The sequence below is a fragment of the Rhinopithecus bieti genome, unplaced genomic scaffold, assembly GCF_001698545.2.
Source record: "Rhinopithecus bieti isolate Rb0 unplaced genomic scaffold, ASM169854v2 scaffold_9876, whole genome shotgun sequence".
Classification (NCBI taxonomy): Eukaryota; Metazoa; Chordata; class Mammalia; order Primates; family Cercopithecidae; genus Rhinopithecus; species Rhinopithecus bieti.
In genome coordinates, this window is record NW_016806295.1 from 45,236 (window position 1) to 66,955 (window position 21,720).

Here is a 21,720-nt window from a genome sequence, read left to right on the forward strand (position 1 = left end):
TATATATATATATATATATGAGAATACCCTATCCCCCCGGCCCCGATGCCACTGTTAGTGATGGAAACATACTAGGGTGTTAGAAAAGCCCCAGCTCTGCCTTTGCCACCCCTGAGTTGACAGCTTTGTTTGGCCTGCCCTGTGGCTGAGGCAGGGAGGATACCTTCTGTGTTCCTTCAACTGCTGTGCTCTGTGAGGCCGTGCTGTCATGTTCCTGAGTGCATCCTCCACATCCCTTTTCCTCAGCGCTCCCCAGCATGGCCACACTGGCAGAAGCCTGGAAACTGACCAAGGAGGACCAGTCTCCCACCACTTGCCAGTGGGATTCCAGCCATGGCTCTGCGGCTCCAGTACAAGCAGCAGAACAGTGCGCGGTGGGCCTGGGGTCCACGTGTGCTGAATTACATACACACTGAGCTTTTCTCCGTCTCGTGATCCCTGTAGCCTATTTCCATTCTCTGTCACAAGGGAAGTGGCTAACTGTCCCTGTTTTGTGTTCAGGATCTTGTCTCCTGCCTGGGGGGCCCTGTGCTCAGTGGTGTGTGCAGGCGCCTGGCTGCTGACTTTCGGCACTGCCGAGGGGGCCTCCCCGACCTGGTGGTGTGGAACTCCCAAAGCCATCGCTTTAAGGTCAGTAGAGCCAGAATGGAAAGTCCTGTCGGTAACCTTATTCACAAATGAATCAGAGGCCACAAATAGGCATTTCTTTTTTTTTTTTTTTTTATTATACTTTAAGTTCTAGGGTACATGTGCATAACGTGCAGGTTTGTTACATATGTATACTTGTGCCATGTTGGTGTGCTGCACCCATCAACTCGTCAGCACCCATCAATTCATCATTTATATCATGTATAACTCCCCGATGCAATCCCTCCCCCCTCCCCCCTCCCCATGATAGGCCCCAGTGTGTGATGTTCCCCTTCCCGAGTCCAAGTGATCTCATTGTTCAGTTCCCTCCTATGAGTGAGAACATGCGGTGTTTGGTTTTCTGTTCTTTTGATAGTTTGCTAAGAATGATGGTTTCCAGCTGCATCCTTTCTTGAGTGGCTGTTGGGAAGACTGAATTCCTTGAGAACTTTTGGGCCGAGGGCCCGGGTTCCTGCGGGCCTCTCCCCTGCGACTGGCTTCATCAGAGCAGGCGGGTGAGAGGAGCCCCAGGGTGTGAGCAAGATAGAGCTCCATCTCTTATGACTTGATGTGGAAGTGATGTTCCATCACTCCTGCTGTATTCTGTGGTTAGGAACGAGTCTCTAGTCCAGCTGACACTCAGAGGGAGGGGGTCACACAGGGTGTGGACGCCAGGAGCTATTTGAGAAGCTTACCGATAATTGTGCATTTTAATATGACTTAAAGAATATAATGGATTGTTTGTAACTCAAAGGATAAATGCTTGAGGGGATGGATACCCCATTCCCCTTGATGTGCTTAGTTCACATTGCATGCCTGTATCAAAACATCTCATGTACCCCATAAATATATACCCCTACTATGTACCCACAAATATTTTTTTAAAAAGCTCAGAATGAACACTTCCTTGAATGCTGTCCACTAGCCCAGCCCTGCTGCCCATCGCTGGTGATTTGTTTTCTCATTATTGAGTTTTGAGATTAAAAAATTACATATTCTGGATACAAGTCCTTTATCAGTTATATTTCATCCCAGTCTATGGCTTATCTTTTCATTTTCTTAATAGTGTCTTTTGAAGAGCAGAGATTTTAAAGTTTGACAAAATCCAACTTACTTGTTCTCTAGTGGATCATGCTTTTGTTGTCACATGTCAGAAATGCTTGCCTAATCCAAGGTCACAAAGAGTTTCTCCTTTGTTTTCTTCTAGAAGTGTTATAGTTTTAGGTTTCACATTCAGTTTTATGATCATTTGAGGCACCGTTTGTATACAGTGTGGGGCATGAACTGGAATTCATTTGTGGCGTGGGATAGCCACTTGTTGCAGCTCCATGTGTTGAGAAGACCATGCTGCTTCCACTGAATTGCCTCTATATCGTTGTCAAAAATCTAACCCATATATATGTGCGTCTGTTTCTGGACACTCTTCAGTTCCACTGATCTGTTTGTCTGTATTTCTTGATGATTGTAGCTGTAGATAAATCTCAGAGTCAGGTAGTTTAAGTCCTCTAATGACTTGTTTCTCAGAGGTGTTTTGGCGCTCTTGCATTTTTATTTGAATTATAAAATCAAGCTTTAAATTTCCAAGAAAAAAAAGCCAGCTGAGGCCAGGTACGGTGGCTCACGCCTGTCATCCTAGCACTTTGGGAGGCCAAGGCGGGTGGATCACGAGGTCAGGAGATTGACACCATCCTGGCTAACATGGTGAAACCCCGTCTCTACTAAAAATACAAAAAATTAGCCAGGCGTGGTGGCGGGCGCCTGTAGTCCCAGCTACTCGGGAGGCTGAGGAAGAAGAATTGCTTGAACCCAGGAGGTGGAGGTTGCAGTGAGCCGAGATTGCGCCACTGCACTCCAGCCTGGGCAACAGAGCGAGGCTCCATCTCAAAAAAAAAAAAAGCCAGCTGAGATTTTAATTGGAATTCCTTTGAATCCGTAGACCATCTGAGAAGAATTGGTATCTTAACAGTATTATTTTGATCAGTGAACATGGTATATATCCCCATTTACTTAGATTTTCCTTATTCTTTTTGCAGTGTTTTTAGTTTTCAATGTAGAGGTCTTGCATATCTCTTGTCAGATTGATCCCTAAGTACTTCATATTTTTTATGGTATTTAAGCAGTATCGTTTTTAAAAGTTTCAATTTCCAGTTGTTTGCTGCTCTGTGTAGAAATACAGTTGATTCTGTATATTGATCTTATATTCTGCAAACTTGGTACACGTACTTATTAGTTCTTGGAGCTTTTTTTGTATATTTCCTTGGATGAAAACATTGACAATCAGATTGTCTGCTAATAAAGATATTTTTACTTTTTCCTTTCCAGTCTTAGTTCCGTTGTTTTCTTTTTCTGGCCTGACTGCATTGGTTAGAACCTCCAGGAAACCTCCAGGAAAGCATAGGCTGTAAATGGTGAGACTGGACATCCATGCCTTGTTCCCAATCTTGGGGGAAGGTACTTAGTCTTCCATTATTGAGTATCATGTTAGATATGCATGTTAGATGCAGATGTTTCACAGATATCTTTTATTATATTAAGGAACTTCCCTTTACATCCAGGTTTTCTGAGAGTTTTTATCAGGCATTGATGTGGGATTCTGTCAAATACTTCTTAAAAAAGTCTATTGACATTATTATCTCATATTTATCTCTTGAGTACGCTTATTAATTATGTGATTTACATTGGTTTTTGAATCTTAAACCTACCCTGCATTTCTCCAACACACCCTACTTGGTCGTGATGTATTATCCCTTTTATATAATGTTGGGAGTTGATTTTGATTTTGCAAAATATTAAGAATTTTTGCATATATGTTCATGAAGGATATTGAACTGTAGTTTTCTTTTCTTATAATCTCTCTGTTGGGTTTTGGTTTCAGAGTCATACCGGCATCAGAATGGGATGGAATAGTTGGTGTAGAGTTAGTATAATTCCCTAAACATTTGATAGAATTCCCCAGTGGAGCAGTATGGGTTTGGAGATTCTGGGGGGAGGAAAATTGGAAACTGTAAATTAAATTTCTTTTTAAACAACATAAGGCCGTTCATATTATCTGCTTCTTCTTGATTGCGCTTTGATAGTTTGTGTCTTGCAAGGAATTTGTCCATTTCATTTAAGTATTGTCTTAAAGTGGTTTACATTTGTTTCTTTTCTTTCTTTTTTTTTTTTTGAGATAGTCTCGCTCTGTCGCCCAGGCTGGAGTGCAATAGGGCAAGTTAGCTCACTGCAACTTCCGTCTCCTGGGTTCAAGTGATTCTCGTGCCTCAGCCTCCCTAGTAGCTGGGATTACAGCTGTGCACCACCATGCCTGGATAATTGTTTTAATTTTTATGTTTGGATTTTTAGTAGAGATGAGGTTTTGCCATGTTGGCCAGGCTGGTCTTGAACTCCTGGCTTCAGGTGATCTGCCCACCTTGGCCTTCCAAAGTGCTGGGATTACAGGTGTGAGCCACTGCACCCAGCCGTGCATTTGTTTCTTATTGCATTTTAATATCTGTAGAATCTTTCTCTCTGTCATGCTCTTATTCCTGATATTGGTAATTTCTGTCATTTCTCCCAGATGAGTCTGGCAGGAGGTTTATCAGTTTTACTGATTTTCTCAAAGAATCAGCTTTTGGTTTCCTTTGTTTTTTTTATTTCCTAGTTTCTTAAGGTGGAAGCTATGGTGATTGCTTTGAGACCTTCTTTTCTAATAGTTAGCTAGTGCTCCCAGTTTCCTCCTCAGTGCTGCTTTATCTGAACCTCACAAATTTAGTAGTTGTTTTCATTTTCATTCAGTTCACAATACTTTCTGATTTCCCTTTTGATTCTTTTTTGATCCTTGGCTTATTTAGAAGTGAGTCATTTACATTTCCAAACACCCGAGAGATTTTCAGGTATCTTTCTGCTATTGATTTGTAATTTAACTCCATTGTAGTCAGAGGACATATTTTGTATGATTTGAATCCCATTAAATTTGTTGAGACTTGTTTTATGGTCGGGAATATGGTTTTCCCTGGTGAATATTCTGTTTGTATTTGAAAAGAATGTGTGTTCAGCATTTGTTGTGGGCAGTATTTTTAAATGTCAGTTAGGTCAAGTTGGTTGATAGTGTTGTTTAAATTGTCTGTGTCCTTACTGATTTCTTATTTACTTGTTCTATAAATTATTGAGAGAATAATATTGACATCTCTGATTATAATTGTGGATTTGTGTATTTCTTTTTTTCTTTTTTTTTTTTTTTTTTTGAGACAGAGTCTCACTGTCACCTAGACGGGAGTGTAGTAGCAGTGCACTCCTGGATCGCTGCAGCCTTGATCTCCCAGGCTCAAGCAGTTTTTCTGCCTCAGCCTGTTGAGTAGCCGGAACTATAGGCATCCACCATCATGCCCAGCTTTTTTTTTTTTTTTTTTTTGTAGAGATGGAGTTCCATCATGTTGCCCAGGCTGGTCTCAAATCTCCTGGGCTCCACATTGGCCTCCCAGAATGCTGAGAGTGTACCAGTGTACCGTGCCCGATTTGTGTATTTCCCAGAATGCTGAGAGTGTACCAGTATACCGTGCCCGATTTGTGTATTTCCCAGAATGCTGAGAGTGTACCAGTATACCGTGCCCGATTTGTGTATTTCTTCTTGCGTTTCTGTCAATATTTGCTTCACGTATTTTGAAGGTCTATTATAAGATGCGTAAACTTTTAGGAGGGTTGTGTCCTCTTCATGAGTCTACCCTCATCATTATGAGGTGACCCCCCTTTACTCCTGGTAATCTTCGCTCTGAAATCAACTTTGTCTGATATTGTTAACATGTAGCCACTTCAGCCTTCTTTTGTTTAATGTTAACATGATACATTTTTCCATTCTTTTACTTTTGACCTATTTTATCTTAGTTTTAAATGTGGATTTCTTGTAGGCATCATATAGTTGGATCTTACTTTTGAATCCAACTTAACCTCTGTCTTTTAATGGGGTGTTTGGAACATTTACATTTGATTATTGATATCCTTAGCTTTAAATCCTGATGCTTATTTTCTCTTTGTTTCAGAACTCTTTTGTTCCTTGTCTTTTTCCTGAGTAGCTGGGATCACAGGCGCACGCCACTGTGCCTGGCTAATTTTGTAGTTTTGTATTTTTAGAGATGGGGTTCCACCATATTGCCCAGGCTGATCTCAAACCCCTGGGCTCAAGTAGTTCACCTGCCGTGGTCTCTTAAGTGTTGGGATTGCAGGCATGAGCCACAGCGCCTGGCCCTGCCTTATTTTTAAAGATTGCATTTTATAGCTTTGTTGGCTTGTTAGCTGTAATGGTTCATTGTGTTTAAGTGGTTGCATTAGTATGTATATTATATATCTTAAACGTATCCACCTTCAAGTGATACACACTTTAATGTAGAGTAAAAAGAACCTTTCAATAATATATACTTGTATCTTCCCTCCCAGCCTTTGTGGTGTTTTCATATATTTTACTTCTACGTGTTATATGTTCTATAACGTATTATTTTTGCTTTCTACAGTTGATTAATAAGAGTCTGTATTTACTCATGTAGACAGCATTTCCAGTGCTTGTTATTCTTTTGTATAGATCCAGATTTCTGTGTGGTCTTATTGTCCTGCTTGCAGAATTTCCTTTCATGCCTGTAATCCCAGCACTTTGGGAGGCTGAGGTGGGCAGATTGCTTGGGCTCAGGAGTTGGAGACCAGCTTGGGCAACACAGTGAGACCTCATCTCTACAAAATGATGAACAAATTAGCTGGATGTGGTGGTATGCACTTGTAGTCCCAGCTACTTGGGAGGCTGAGGTGAGAGAACTGCTTGAGCCTGGGAGGTCAAGGCTGCAGTGAGCTGAGATCATACCACTGTACACTAGCCTGGGCAACAGAGTGAAACCTTGTCTCAAAAAAAAAAAAAAAAACAAATTTCCATGTCTGGAAGTTCCGCTAGTAACGAATTACAGTAGTTAGCCCTCTGTATCCATGGTTTCTGCTTCTGTAGATGGAACAAACCATGGACTGAAAATATTTGGAAAAAAGAAAAAACAATAAAAAGTAACTACAATAAACCAATCAAATAAAAATAGAGCATTGGCCGGGTGCGGTGGCTCAAGCCTGTAATCCCAGCACTTTGGGAGGCCGAGACGGGCGGATCACGAGGTCAGGAGATCCAGACCATCCTGGCTAACACGGTGAAACCCCGTCTCTACTAAAAAAAAAAAAATACAAAAAACTAGCCGGGCGAGGTGGCGGGCACCTATAGTCCCAGCTACTCGGGAGGCTGAGGCAGGAGAATGGCGTGAACCCGGGAGGCGGAGTTTATAGTGAGCCGAGATCCGGCCACTGCACTCCAGCCCGGGCGACAGAGCCAGACTCCGTCTCAAAAAAATTAAAAAAAAAAAGCATAACAACTATGTTCATAGCATTTACATTGTATTAGGTATAAGTAGAGATTATTTAAAGTATATAAGAAGATGCACATAGAATATGCAAATGCTATGCCATTTTGTATCAGGGACTGGAGCATCCATGGATTTCGGTAACAGATGGGGTCCTTGAACCAGCCCCCCGTGGATACTGAGGGAAGACTGTATTTAGGTTTTGTATGTCTTAGCCTTTATTTCACCTGTTTTTGAAAGATGTTTTCTTTGGGCAACGAATTCTATGTTGAGCGTTATTTTTCAATACTTTAAAATATTAGTCTACTGTCTTCTAACTAGCATGGTTTCCAATCGAAGAATCTTTTTTTTTTCCCCTCTGGCTTTAAAAATTCTGGCTGCTTTGACTATATCCCCTGATTACAGTCATATTTCCTAGGGAACTGTTATATTTGTGTGCCTGGGATTCACTGATTTTCTTGAATCTTTGGGTTTATAGTTTTCATCAAATTTGGAAAATTTTTGGCCATTTTTTAAGTATTTTTTTTTTTCTCATTCCTTTGAGGACTCTAATTAAACGTCTGTTAGGCTGCTGAATGCTATATTTAAACATTTTTTTTCTATACTTTACCTAGAATAGTTTTTATTGCTGTGTCTTCAAGTCTAGTGATGTGTAGTGAACAAAACACACAATTCCTGCCTTCATGAAGATGATATGTAGTACACATTTTTATCTTATGAATGTCATGAAAGAAGTGCATAGGGAGGATATACTCAGAGCTGTGACCTGTCCAGATGAGTTTAAGTTGAGCACTGAAAGATAAGAAGTCAGGCATGTCAAGAACAGGGAGAAATGTCCCAGGCAACGGGAAGAGCAAGTAGCAAGTGGAAGTGACGGCCTTGGGGTAGGGAAGAGACTGGTCATGGCAAGAAGGTTAGATTTAATTGAAAATAAAACAGTAATTGGAGGGTTTTAAGCAGGGAAGTAAAATCCAGTGCATGCTTTAAAACAATTTTTCATTTGCTGTACTAAGAATCGGTTTACTCATCCTCTGTGAAGAACTGTCTAGTTTCTACAGAATAGAAAAATTTCTGAATAAATTTCTTAGCTGCAGACGCTCCTCAACTTATGATGGAGTTATGCCCTGATAAATCCTACACATCAACTGAAAATAATGTAAGTTGAAAATGCATTTAACACATTTATCCCACCAAACCTCATAGCTTAGCTTAGCCTACCTTGAATGTGCTCAGAATGCGTGCATTAGCCTACAGTCGGGCAGAATCATCTAGCTCACTGCACGCCGTAGAGTACTGGTTACCCTCATGATCATGTGGCTGACTGGGAGCTGTGGCTCACTGCTGCTGCCCAGCATGGAGTATCATACTGGGAAAAGATCAACACTCAGAGTATGGTTTCTATTGAATGTGTATCACTTTTGCACCATTTTAAAGTCAAAAAATCCTAAGGTGAACCATTATAAGTGAAGGACCATCCGTGTATTTGTGTTATACTTACAAATACAGTGGGAGAGCAGAAGAGCCATTTAAGTAGTTGTCACTGACAACTACAACTTACTTGGATGGCTTTTCATTCACTAAGACACTAATAACTTTTAAAAATTTCCCTTCCAGCTGGTGGAAGTTAAAGGCCCCAATGACCGTCTTTCGCATAAGCAGATGATCTGGCTGGCTGAACTGCAGAAGCTGGGGGCTGAAGTAGAAGTCTGCCACGTGGTTGCAGTTGGAGCTAAGAGCCAAAGCCTTAGCTAAAAGCTACGGAATTGGGGATATTTGGTCATACATTAATGTAAGATTTTCAAGAGTATAAAGCATCATGTTTTAATTTTATTGTCCATTATAAACCTGATAGTTTGACTTGTCATTGTACAGTGTCTGTATATCACAAAACAGTGTTTGCTTGAATACACTCAATTGATTCCACAGTGGGTAATAAACTTTTTTTTTTTTTCGAGACGGAGTCTCGCTGTCACCCAGGCTGGAGTGCAGTGGTGTGATCTTGGCTCACTGCAACCTCCACCTGCTAGGTTCAAGCGATTCTCCTGCCTCAGGCTCCCCAGTAGCTGGGACTACAGGTGTGTGCCACGACACCCGGCTAATTTTTGTGTTTTTAGTAGAGATGGGGTTTCACCATGTTGCCCAGGTTAGTCTGGAACTTCTGACCGCAACTGATCCACCCGCCTTGGCCTCCCAAAATGCTGGGATTACAGGCATGAGCCACTGCACCCAGCCGGTAATGAACTTTTTTAAAAAAGAAAAACCTCGTTGACCCTTTTGGAGCTGGATGCATCTGTATGATCAGACATGCAAAAGCTGGAAAACCCAAAACAAGTGATGATTCATCTTTAGGTTTTTTAATAAAAAAGTTAGCGGCCGGGCGCAGTGGCTCATGCCTGTAATCCCAGCACTTTGGGAGGCTGAGTAAGGCAGGCGCATCATGAGGTCAAGAGATTGAGACCATCCTGGCCAACATGGTGAAACTCGTCTCTACTAGAAATACAAAAAACCAGCTGGGCGTGGTGGCAGGTGCCTGTAGTCCCAGCTACTCCGGAGGCTGAGGCAGGAGAATCTCTTGAACTCAGGAGGCGGAGGTTGCAGTGAGCCGAGGTCACTCCACTGCACTCCAGCCTGGTAACAAAAAAACAAAACAAAACAAAAAACAATTTAAAAAGTAGCATAACCAATGTTTCCTTCAAGTAATTAATTATATGGGAAGCCGAGATTCTCAAATATTATCTAAGTTTTTCTTTACTGCCCTATACACATTTAGCTGTTAAACTTTGTGATTATCTAAGGGCAGAAAAGTTAAAATTCCAATTTCTTTAGGAATTAAAAAATTATCATGAAGTTGTGTTAATCTGTAACATGTAAATGCTTGTTCTACTGATTGGGCCCGGATCATGAAAGGAATGAAGTCTTTATCAGAGGCAGTTGTCCTTCATTGTCCTTCTCCCTGGGACCATCCCTCATAACTAGATCAGGGGTATTTTCTCTGTTGACAGTAAAGGCAAATCAGGGCTGCTCATCACCATGTGGGAGGGTCTCAGGCTGGCCAAGGGGGTGTGGTAGAAAGGTGATTTATCCATGTGCCAGGCCCAGGAGTCAGGGAATGGGATCCCAGTCTCTGGACTTGTTCTAAGGCCTTCTTGGGGGAATGTAGCTCCCCAGTTTTTATATTTATTGAATGGAAGGACCAGTTAGGGCATGATCCATCAATATCCACATGGCCTTAACTTTAGCCACTTCCGAACTGCTGTTAAAAAATTACTGATCACTACCTGGCTTTAGAGGGCAAGCAGAAACGTCCCATGGATGACACAGAAGTATGGATGGGAGAAGATGCCTTCACCTCTTCCATCACTGTGTTCCTGTAGATGATTTCATATTGATAACAACAAACAGTTGCTGTGGAAATTTTATTAAGCCATCAAAATTTCCTTCACATTCATTACTGTTGAACAACAAGATAACACATCTTCTTGCTTATCCCACTTGAACTCAGGTCATCAGTTTTAGGCACAAAGGTTTTAGTTTTCTCAGGAAATCAAGTTTGAACCACTTGAGTTACTATTGCAGCAAGCAGATTTTGTTGACAGATGTGAGTAGCTTTCACCCTGTTAGTACAAATTAGTATCCTTTCCTTAAATAAAGTTAGACATTTTTGGTTTCAAAATCGGGTTTCTATCATAAAATAACAGCAAGACACTGCACACCTTTATGTCCAATACTAGAAATTTCACCCAGCACATCAGCACCTGCACGGCGTTCCCTCAGCAGGGGCTCTGCTGGTAGGCAGCGGGGGTGCTGAGCTCTCTCTAGTGCACTCTGTGCAGCCACACCACTACTGTCACCACAAGTCCCTCTGATGGCAGAGGTGGTAAGCAGCTTTACCCTGGCCCGACTGAAGGCTGTCATAGTTGTTTTTCATATTATGCACAATAAAATGTGGCACAATAATCATGATATAACAACTGTCCAGCAAAAATAAAACTATTTTACTACATTTGATTATACAAAATATGCATTTTCTATTTTAACCATTATTAATAGTACCTAATATTTTTAAACTTGTAAATTAACAACAATAAAATACTACAGGAGTTAAATGTGAGGGAAGAAAATTACAGAGGGAAAAATGCTCAGTCCAACATTTAGTAATAATAAAAAAGCAGCTAAATGAAAAAGGGAGAACTGTGATTACACTGTCAATGGTAGGATACGCTGTGGTGTTACAGAGATTGGGTCTGGTTTCCCATCAAGGACTGTAAAATGTTTAATAATTCTATTTGTATAAACTGAAACTAGCCCTTATTTTCTAGGCAGCAAGTTGGCAAAAACCTTGGGTTTACCCATAAAGTGAATTTCTTAAGATATTTTATAAGAACTTCTGTTATATCCAGAGACATTATCAATTTTTAAAAGGCAAATAATTCAGATAGAAACAGCTATTCAGTACATAGGTAAAATAGAGTTATCTTGAAAACACTTGTTTTAGAAAAGGAAATAAGCTAGACACTTTACTATAAAAATTTTTCATATCTTAGGATGGCAGTTCAAGGAACAGTCAAATTTGAAAGCATCCATGTTTTCACAGGGAATGAGGAGTGTGGGGAGGCGGTGCCTCATTTCACTGCTGGAAGAAGCTTCAGCTTTGACCTCTACAGTGGTGGGTAGGCTCTTGTCACACAGTTTGGAAATAAGAGTGTTTCAGATCAAACAAACAACTGTGTCTCCTCATTCTCCTCAACTTCGCTGTCAAAAGTTGGGGGTTGGGAGAGCACTTCTCTAGCTATTCAAATGGCAGTGTTTTCAGAGAATCCATTTTTTTATTTCTCCTTTATTCCTAAGCATTAGGAACTATGAGAAAAGGACATCTGTACAGGTGCCCAACTTGTGACCTCATTAGTTATTTCCAAGGGGAAGTGCCAGCAATAGTTTGCCACACTGCAAATACTGATGGCCAAGCCCAGCACGCCTCCCAGCAAGCCTTGTTTTTGAGGGTGGGTTTTGGCATAGATGGCACTCTCCTGTCTCCAGCACGCACCGCTCAGGAATCAGCACCCCACAGGCCACTCCCCAGTGGCTTTCAGAGGAACAAGACTTTGGGGATGCCTGGCTGCGAAGCTTAGTATGAAAAGCCTATTTCCAATATGCAATGGGATTCTCACAGAAGAGAAATTATATTTTCTTCTGTAGTATTTGTATCTTAATGTCAAAGGCACTTCTAAGTTTAATTATCTGCAGCAAATGCTTTAAAATTAACCGTGCATATCATTTTAAAGTTAGCCCTATGAAGTTAAAAAAGCAAACTCATGATTTCAACACACAGTGATCGAAGGTCCCGAAGAAGGTGAGCTAAAGTGATAAATTCTGTCCACAGAACACTGAACCTTCCTCAGGTGAGTTCAATTAGAGATGACAGAAAGTAACCACAAATATACACGAATACTTCCTAAAACCTGCTGGAGGTTTTATCAGATGTTCCTAAAAACGATACGAAACGCAAATATCTTAACTTTCCTGTTGCCTGCTGCTTGGGGTTGCTAACGTGACTATCAGATAGCCTTCAGGAGGCAGTAGGAAAAATGGATGGAGAAAAAATGTAGCAGACAGAACATGAACAGTTTGATCACAGTTACAACAGCCAGACCTGTAATGACAGAAAGAGGACAGGAACAAAATTTACATCTCTCTTAAAATAAGTGTGAAAGAAGCATGATTCAACATGTTTTTAAATATTAGTGCAAATTCCAACTATTATTATTACATATAAAGTTATTAGAGCTTCAAACGCCTAGGTTAGCAATTTTAATTCAGAGGAAAAAGTTGACAGCTTCCCTCAAAATGTTCATAAAACACCCTATTTTAGTCTTCATTTGCTAATGTCTCAGTAGACAACCATATTTTGGCCCCACTTAAAAATTTGCTTAATGGTGTTCCTAAAATGCTTCGTCTGCATAGATTCCCTACAGGAGAAAATGGAAAGGAGGAGGAGAGAAACTCCGGCGTCCCCGAGGTGTCGGTGTCATGCGGGCCGCTGGCTCTGAAGTACATCCTGCTCTGGCCCAGCTCCCCGTAGCAGGCCTCCAGGGGGCCGCTACGCTGCTGCCGCAGCATCCTGCCCAGCACATCCACTTCATCAGCCAGGAGAGAGAGCTTGTGAAAGGCTGTGATGGAGCCGCCCAGGCTGATCTGGGCCTCAGGAACCCAGCGGAAGTAGCACAGTTTCCATAGTTTTATGTGTGTTCCAGAGACACGTGGCAGAATAACACCGTGCAGGTTGACGGGTTTGGAAAACCATTCTCTAAAATATGGCTCCATATCACTGTTCTGGCTCTTGGTTTGCTGAGGTGGATCTGGCTTTGGTTTTAGTATCAATGAATTTCTCCTTGGAAGTAATTCTTGGTCACTGATGATTCCATTCTTTAAGGCAGACGGCATTCCTCTTAGTGTGGAGCTGTAGTTTTTCTATACAGAAGAGATTTTATTATGTTCCGGGATTTCCCTTTTTAGAAAGATTGTAAGGATGCAATGGCAAATATAAACTCAATACTATAAAAAATTAATGGAATTTCAGCCTCAAGGAACATTTTCCTCCCTTCCTCTGTAGTCCTTTATAATCCTCTTCCCCTGGAATTAAACTTTATGTGTTGACTCTACCTAGGCTATTGCCATCAGCCTGAATGGGGGTAGGGATGAGAGTACCTCCTATCCACTAATTTGCTTAAGGATAAGTTCTAAGACTAGGGCTAGAAAAAACCCTAGACCTGGCCGATTGCATCAAGAACAACGGCAAACTGAATGGAGGCAGTCAGGAGGCCAAACGCCTGATTCTTTGTTCTTACCTTTCAGTACTCTCCAAATTTTCTACCAAAAAACCCCCAAGAATTTACTTGGAAATTATTAAAAGGACAAACAATGAATGTTATTAGGACAAGAATACAGCAGTCAGGAGGCCATGACTACATCACAGCCCGGTGGCATTCCTGGCCACAGTGGCGGCTTCAATCATTGAGAAATGGATAAATGGGGCTTCAGTAAATGGGGCTTGCAGGCTCAGAGCCGCAATCTGCCCACTCTCAGGTACTGAGACTTTGTGGGCCTCAGACACCAAGAAGAAAGCTGGGATACAGTCACTTGAGTTAAAAAGGGAATGCCCCCTCAGAAACCTGCATTAGCAGTGTTACTCTTGGAACTGCCTTTATTTTTAATGCTCTGTGTTCTGAAAAAGATGTGTTTGGTTATGTGTGAGCCAACATCAGGTTTTGTTAGCTGTGATTTACCTTTGTCCGTTTGAAAGACTTCACGGAGCCATTGTGTACACAAGGCGGGCTCTTTCCAATGTAGAAGGGGTTATGGAAAAGGGTGCGGTCCTTTGCTGTAAACTGGAGAGACCAGTCCCAAACAGAGGGGAATTTTAAGCCCTTCTCGTCACCCAATTGGATGTTTTTGCTTATAGCAAATTCCTGCAAAATAAATAAAATATTTGAACATTTGTGAAAATATGCAAAACTAAGGATTTTCTCATGAATGCCTTTTTTCAGATAAGCCATTCATCATTATACAGGTTAAATGTTCTGTACTGCAGCCCTCAAAACCCACCAGAACAGCACTTTCACTTCAAGAAAGGCTCCTGGCTTTTGAGCTCCGAGAAGCCCCCCAGTCCCCATGAACAAGGAGTGTGCTATTCAAGTGCCCTCTGCCTTAGGACCCCAAGGAAACCATGCCCTTTGGGCAATAAGAATGTTATTAAGAGAAGTTTCACTAACATGATACTACAAAGTCTTAAACATGTTGAATTTATTTCTATAATTACAGTATTTTACTTTTATGAGCACACTATCAGTACATTTTAGTAGTTATCTGTTGGTAAGTGGATTAACAAAACTTCTGCATGGAAATCTCTGCCACCAGTTTTATAACTTACCTTCTAAGTGGGGAGCTACACTTCATTGAGCCAGTGATCTCAAATCATAGACCACAGACTTGGAGTAGGAAGGAAGGGATCAACTCCCCTGTGGTCCTAGCATGTGGCTAAAACCATGGAGACCATGTACACAGGAGACCCCTCTTCACAGGAGTCCACCTCTAGCCTGGACTCTGGGCTGGTGCAGCCTGGTTATCTGGCTTCCCACCACAGTAAACTGAGGTCACACAAAGCTACAGGGTGACAGCCAACCACCTCACTGTGAGGAAGACAAGGAGCTCCTCTGGAAGGCAGTCCAGACCATTTCTATGAAGCATAGTCACATTTAGCAACGAGGAGAAAGGACTCTCATCTCAGCTGATTGACGGCAGCAGGCTACCACAGCAGCATATACACAACAGTTCCCTGGAGGAAATAACCCCAGACACAGAGTCGCTGGATGATGGGAGATGTCTGATTCTTTGTTCTTACCTTTCAGTACTCTCCAAATTTTCTACCAAAAAAAACCCCAAGAATTTACTTGGAAATTATTAAAAAGGCAAACAATGAATGTTATTAGGACAAGAATACAGCAGTCAGGAGGCCATGACTACATCACAGCCCGGTGGCATTCCCTGCTACAGTGGCGGCTTCAATCATCAAGAAATGGGTAAGCTATGTAACAGCACAGGGCATTTTGTAGTTTTACAAAATTTTCTACTTCAAATAAGTAAAAATTCATTAAGCACCAAATACACACACTCTTAAAATTTTTGGCCAGGCACAGTGGCTCATGCCTATAATCCTAGCACCTTGGGAGGCCGAGGCGGGCAGATCACGAGGTCAGGAGTTCAAGACCAGCCTGGCCAATATGGTGAAACCCCATCTCTACTAAAAATACAAAAAATTGGCCGGGCGCAGTGGCTCAAGCCTGTAATCCTAGCACTTTGGGAGGCCGAGGCGGGCGGATCACGAGGTCAGGAGATCAAGACCATCCTGGCGAACACGGTGAAACCCTGTCTCTACTAAAAATACAAAAAAACTAGCTGGGTGTGGTGGCGGGCGCCTGTAGTCCCAGCTTCTCAAGAGGCTGAGGCAGGAGAATGGCGTGGACCCGGGAGGCAACGAAGCTTGCAGTGACCAGAGATTGTACCACTGCACTCCAGCCTGGGCAACAGAGCGAGACTCCCTCTCAAAAACAAAAAATACAAAAATTGGCCAGGTGTGGTGGCGGCGCCTGTAGTCCCAGCTGCTCGGGAGGCTGAGGCAGGAGAATCGCCTGAACCTGGAAAGCGGAGGTTGCAGTGAGCTGAGATCGCACCACTGTGCTCCAGCCTGGGCGATGGAGCAAGACTCCGTCTCAAAAAAAAAAAAAATACTTAGTTACTTGAAATTTCATCATGTACATAGACTAAAAACCACCCATTTGCTTTAAACACTGTTAAAAGCTGAAATCTAGTAAAACATGAGCCCGAACATGTTTTAACGGCCCTTCAATAAGTATACAGAAAATGTCCTCTTCGCCAAGTGCGGTGGCTCATGCCTGTGATCCCAGTATTTTGGGAGACTGAGGTGGGCGGATTGCTTGAGTCTAGGAGTTCAAGACCAGACTGGGCAACATGGTGAAACCCTGACTCTACAATACAAAAATCAGTTAGGCGTGCTGGCATGCGCCTGCAGTCCTAGCTACCCAGGTGGCTGAGGTGAGAGGAGTGCTTGGACCCAGGAGGCAGAGGTCGCAGTGAGCTGAGATGGCACCCACTGCACTCCAGCCTGGGGGACAGAGCCAGACTGTCTTTAAAAAAAAAAAAAAAGATGTTCTCTTTTTTAAAAGGTGAAAACTAGAAATATTTATCTCCAAGAGAAATCAGATTTTCTACAAACAATACCTGGCCACTAGCACCTAAGGTGGCCTGAGAATGGAAAAAAAAAAAAAAAAAAGAAATGCTTTGGGCTTCTGCCTGTGTGAAAGGGGCTGCGAATGGTTAAGAATCATGACCCTTAGACAATGACCAGTTCCTGCTAGGGAGGAAGGGAGAGGGGGATTCATGTTAGTATCTGTCACAAAAGCTTTTGAAAAGCCAAATTTAAAAAACAGAGCACTAGAACATGAACAGGGAAAGCAGATGAAATACTTGTAGAAAGTATTTTTTACAGCTCCCTCAATACAATTCAGTAATGTTCATTTCTGGTGGAAGTCTGTCGGCACACGCAGCATCAGCCAAGCAGCAGAGGCAGTGGTGTCTGGGGGCCGGGAGTCCTCCATGCAAATACCCACCCACGCACTGCCCAGTCCCCAGACCCCAAAGTCTTTGTCCTCGCCTCACGCACCTTTTGCAGGCTCACACTGTCTGTGTGTACATGGGGTAGTGAAGGGAGAGAATGAGGAAGAGCTGAAGGAGGCAAACAAGGCCGAGGGAAAGCCTAGCTGGAGGCAGAGAGGGGGCCCAACAATGATTATGGTGACAACAAATGAAAACGAGCAACTGGGAGAGCATGTATTTTAGAACAAATGAGCGTTCCATACCCCAGGAGCCTAAGCCTGGATCACTGGTCCTCAGCACGGTATCTGGAAAGGTCAAACTTTCCTGGTGGGGTGGGCAGGGGACAGATTCTGGCTCTGTCACCCAGGCTGGAGTGTAGTGGCACAGTCTCAGCTCACTGCAATCTCTGCCTCCTGGGCTTAAGTCATCCTCCCACCTCAGCCTCTCCAGCAGCTGGGACCACAGGTGCACAACACCACGTCCGGCTAATTTCTGTATTTTTTGTAGAGATGGGCCAACGGTGTTGAGTTTCTTTGAGCCCTGGGTCCCCAAAAGTGGCAACGTTGGACAATCTCTCCTGCCTTTCGTGTCCCGAAAACTGGCTCCTGTGGACTGAGACTGCCCTTCCTCCTGATTCCCGTTTTCTGACTCTATAAAATCCCAGATCTTGTCCTTTTCTTTGGGATGCCCGTTAATTAAGTTCTCCCTCCTGCAATAGCCTAAATAAATCAGCTCCTTAACTGACCAGTGTGTTTTGTCTTTTACACCAACAAATCCAGAATTCATATGTCTTTAGGAAAATTTGCATAATGCTTCACAGTTTACAAAATGTTTTCACCTCATACGAGACTAACGGTGTAAGTGTTAGTCTGACAGATCCATTTTACAGGTTAGGAACCTTGACTCTCAGGCTGAAGCCTGAGTGGAACATGGGCCTCGCACTTTTCCCAGACCAGGGCCAGAACTCAGGTTTCCCGCTCCCCAGGCCACAATGCCTAGCCCAGGGCCTTACAACTGAGGCTGAGGCTGAAGACCCCGGAGCTCACTGTGAGGGGAATCCTCTTCCTAGAAAGGCTTCCCGAAGGCCCACAAGAGCTGCCCTTTCTGTTTCTCTCAATGGTCTCCACAGCATTCGTCAGCTTCCCTTGCTGGTTCAAGGTGGGGGAAACAGCACTCTGGCTCAGAATGGTTTCCACCAGTGGCAAGCAGTAGCTCGTTTCAAGTTTGGCTTGAGACCCTGCTTAGTCATAAATGACTCTTCCTCTACATCAATGAATTGTGATTGGAAACTTAAAACTCTTGAAGGAAAATAATCTTGTTTTGTACAAATTTTTATCTTACTGACCTATATCCTATAACAGGGCTTTTGTTTTTTACTACCCAATAGCCCAAATGTGAAATATAAATACAAAAGCACGACATTTAAGGTGGTTAAAGGAATTCACATCTTTAAAGGGGTTTACTACAAAAAATTTACATCAGAGTAAAACAAAAAATGTTCAGTCATAAAATAATTTCCTAGATTTTGTGTCTTCAAAATACTTCATTCAGAAATTTCAGATGAAAATGGTAGTGAGTTTTAAATCACAGACTTTAAATAGGCAGTGAATTATACTTCATTTATGCCTCGATAAAGTTGTAAAAACAAGGAAAAACGTAGCCACAGCCACAGGGTTGCTTACCGTGCTTTGCTTCACTCGCTGGTGAGGGGAGTTGAACAGAAAGGTGCCAAACAGTGAGATCCGGGTGCTGTCGTACAACACGGCCAGGTAGGTTTCGGAGAACTCAAAAGCTGCAGGATATTGTTCTAACAGCTGCCAGGTGGCGTCCAAGAATAGCAAAAATAAAGGAGACTGGCAAATACAAAGAGACAATGGGATCATTTAATGTTAGTTATCCTTTCAGCCATTCACGTTTACTTCAAAATGTACTGCTGATGTTAAAGAAGAGATGAATAAGAAAACATCTAAGCCTAAAACACTTGGCTCCTAAGCTGAGCTATACCCATCTATCAAACCCAAGAAGTAATGTTCAACCGTGATAAACATCACAACCCTCATCTGCCCAGTAAGTGTAACAAGTTGAAATGGCAAAGCACACAGTTGAGCGGGTTGCCCACTATATGAAAGCGGAAGAGCAAAGTATGTGTTTAAGCATGTCCTAGAAACAATTCTTTAGATTATATAACAAAACAAAACCATCAACCAACTTCTCTAATGTTTGGCTGATCCTGTAGGCTCAGCATCCAGAAAACGTCCCCACATTTCAGAAAACACTTTGGGATCAGCCTAGGTCACGTGGTGTCTCCCCAAGTGCAGTAGCAGGTGGCCACTATTTTTTATGAGACACCACAAGTCAAATATGCTCTCTGAAACAACCTTCTAAAAACTGATCTGACCTGCCTGGCAGGTAAGATATTTGTAAGGCCTTCCGCAGCCTAACTACAGATCCAAGGCAGCCACTAACTCCACAGCTATTACAAAGGTGGTCCTCTCAAACTTTCCATCTTAACCTATGTATCCCATTTTAAGAAAATGATATTCCAAAAGCGATTTTTCAAAATAGCTAATATCTATTTTTCAGTATTTTATTCAGAATTTTTTCAGTAGTTTTCCACTTAGACAAATTCAATAGACAACTTTTAAGAAATTCACCTTCATAGTTAACAATAATCTTTATAATAAGTACATCAATTTGAACTCTAACCCATTAATTAGCTTTGGACTAAGGAAGCTAAGTTGTACTAAATACAGTATTTTTTAAAAGCCCCTTCATCTTTTAATGACACATATTTTATTTTGTGTATCCTTGAAAACTGATAAAAAGGTATCAAGATTTTGTTACCTCTTTCTCTGATCTCTTTAGATGGTTGCATCTGTCTAGAAATTGATATCCTGCCATGACCCACTCCTTCTGTATCAGACTCTGAAATCCAATAATTGTCCTAAAATAGGGATCCAGCATCACTTGAACAAGAGAAGCTACACAACAGCTCAAGTCTCTTCCTTCCTCCTCTGTCAATAAAATGGAAAGAACATGATTACAACATAGAAAAATGATGAGAGAGAAAGGGAAGGAAAGGTAAACTAGATAATTTAGTATTCTGCACACCTAGGCTGCCTTCCAAATCTGTATAAGGAAATTTTACTGGATTCCAGCAACTCTAAAATATTACAGACTTGTAGATAAACTAAATTAGCATTTACAGGAGATGGTCTTTTATACATGGATATTTGCCAGATAATAGAAGCTCATCACTCATACTTTTTACATTTGAATGGTTCGTGGTAGAAAATCCGTCTGGACTCCATTCTACTGCTCTTTCGTCAAAGTATTAAGTATAAGGTAATCTTTCTACTGACACTCCACATGGCAATACTGAGAAGTGAATGGGGAGAGTGGCACTGTTCACTACCACCTGAAGCTGTGGCAAACAATTCCCTCGTGTCTTTTATAGCTGTTGTCCTTTCCAATGAGGCCAGAATGACCATGCTATCAAAGCCAGCCAGGGAAATCAGAAGAAAACTATTGACCAATATCCCTTATGATTATAGATGTAAAAATCAATAAAAATTTAAGTAAACCAAAGTATCCAGGAATGCAAAGTTGGTTTAACATCTGTCAATCGTAGTAACATACCACAGTAATAAAGGACAAAACCAACACAATCATCTCATCAGATGCAGAAAAAGCATCAGATACAATTCTACATTCATTCCTGATTAGGAATAAAAGGGAACTGATTTAAACTGATCAGAGACATCCACAAAACCCTACAATTAATGTTATTCTCATTGGTGAAAGACTGGATACTTTCTCCCTAAGATCAGGAAGATGATAAGGATGTCTGTTCTCTACACTTCTCCATCTCATTGTACTGAAGAATCTAGCCAGAGCAATTAGGCAAGAAAAAAAAAAAAAGAAAAGGCATTCAGATCAGAAAGAAAAAGGGAAAAACTGTCTTTGAAGACAACATGATCCTGTATGTAAAAATACAGGATCTCTTATGGAATCCACAAAATAACTACTAGAGCTAATAAATGAGGTCAGTAAGGTCACAGGAATTCTGTACACAATCTGAGTACACAGTAAACCTGAAAATGAAATTAGCAATTATATTCACAGTGACATAAAAATAAAATACTTAAGATTTAACAAAATAAATAAAAGACCTGCACAATAAAACACTGCTGATAAAATGAAAGATCTAAATAAATGAAGCAGCATAATTCGTAACAGCCACAAAGTGGAAACAACCCCAATGTCCATCAACAGGTAAATGGGTGAGCAAAATGCATCTACAAACACTGGAACACAATTCAGAAATAAAAAGGAACACATTGCTGATACACACTGCATGAATGAACCTCAAAAACATGTATGTTGAATGAAAGAAGCCAGAGGCAAAAGGCCACATATTGTATGATTCCACTTACATGAAATGCCCAGAAAAGGAAAATCTGGAGACAGAAAGATTAGTGGCTGCCTGGAGCTGGGACTTTTGGGGTGATGAAAAATTTCCAAAACTGGACTCTGCATATTTACTAAAAATTATTGAATTACA

General features: G+C 41.7%; 2 protein-coding genes across 7 annotated transcripts in view; one reads left to right on the forward strand and one right to left on the reverse strand.

The window, feature by feature from the left end:
• FAN1 (FANCD2 and FANCI associated nuclease 1) overlaps positions 1-14,475 on the forward strand; it is a 41,114-nt gene extending 26,639 nt beyond the window's left edge. For 4 of the 5 annotated variants that reach the window (XM_017875390.1, XM_017875391.1, XM_017875389.1 and 1 more), the window contains exons 13-15: positions 502-630; positions 8,601-8,775; positions 12,948-13,022. In XM_017875390.1, the coding sequence (XP_017730879.1) occupies positions 502-630; positions 8,601-8,738 (267 nt within the window). In that variant the 3' untranslated portion in view covers positions 8,739-8,775; positions 12,948-13,022. Of the gene's footprint in view, positions 1-501; positions 631-8,600; positions 8,776-12,947; positions 13,023-13,838 lie in introns of those variants that run through there. The other variant, XM_017875388.1, reaches the window with a different exon arrangement.
• Positions 10,384-21,720, reverse strand: part of MTMR10 (myotubularin related protein 10) — a 57,527-nt gene continuing 46,190 nt past the window's right edge. For both annotated transcript variants that reach the window (XM_017875393.1, XM_017875394.1), the window contains 4 exons: positions 20,001-20,170; positions 18,839-19,009; positions 14,270-14,452; positions 10,384-13,454 (listed from right to left, as the gene is read on the reverse strand). In XM_017875393.1, coding sequence (XP_017730882.1) covers positions 12,852-13,454; positions 14,270-14,452; positions 18,839-19,009; positions 20,001-20,170 — 1,127 coding nt within the window. In that variant the 3' untranslated portion in view covers positions 10,384-12,851. The remainder of the gene's footprint in view (positions 13,455-14,269; positions 14,453-18,838; positions 19,010-20,000; positions 20,171-21,720) is intronic.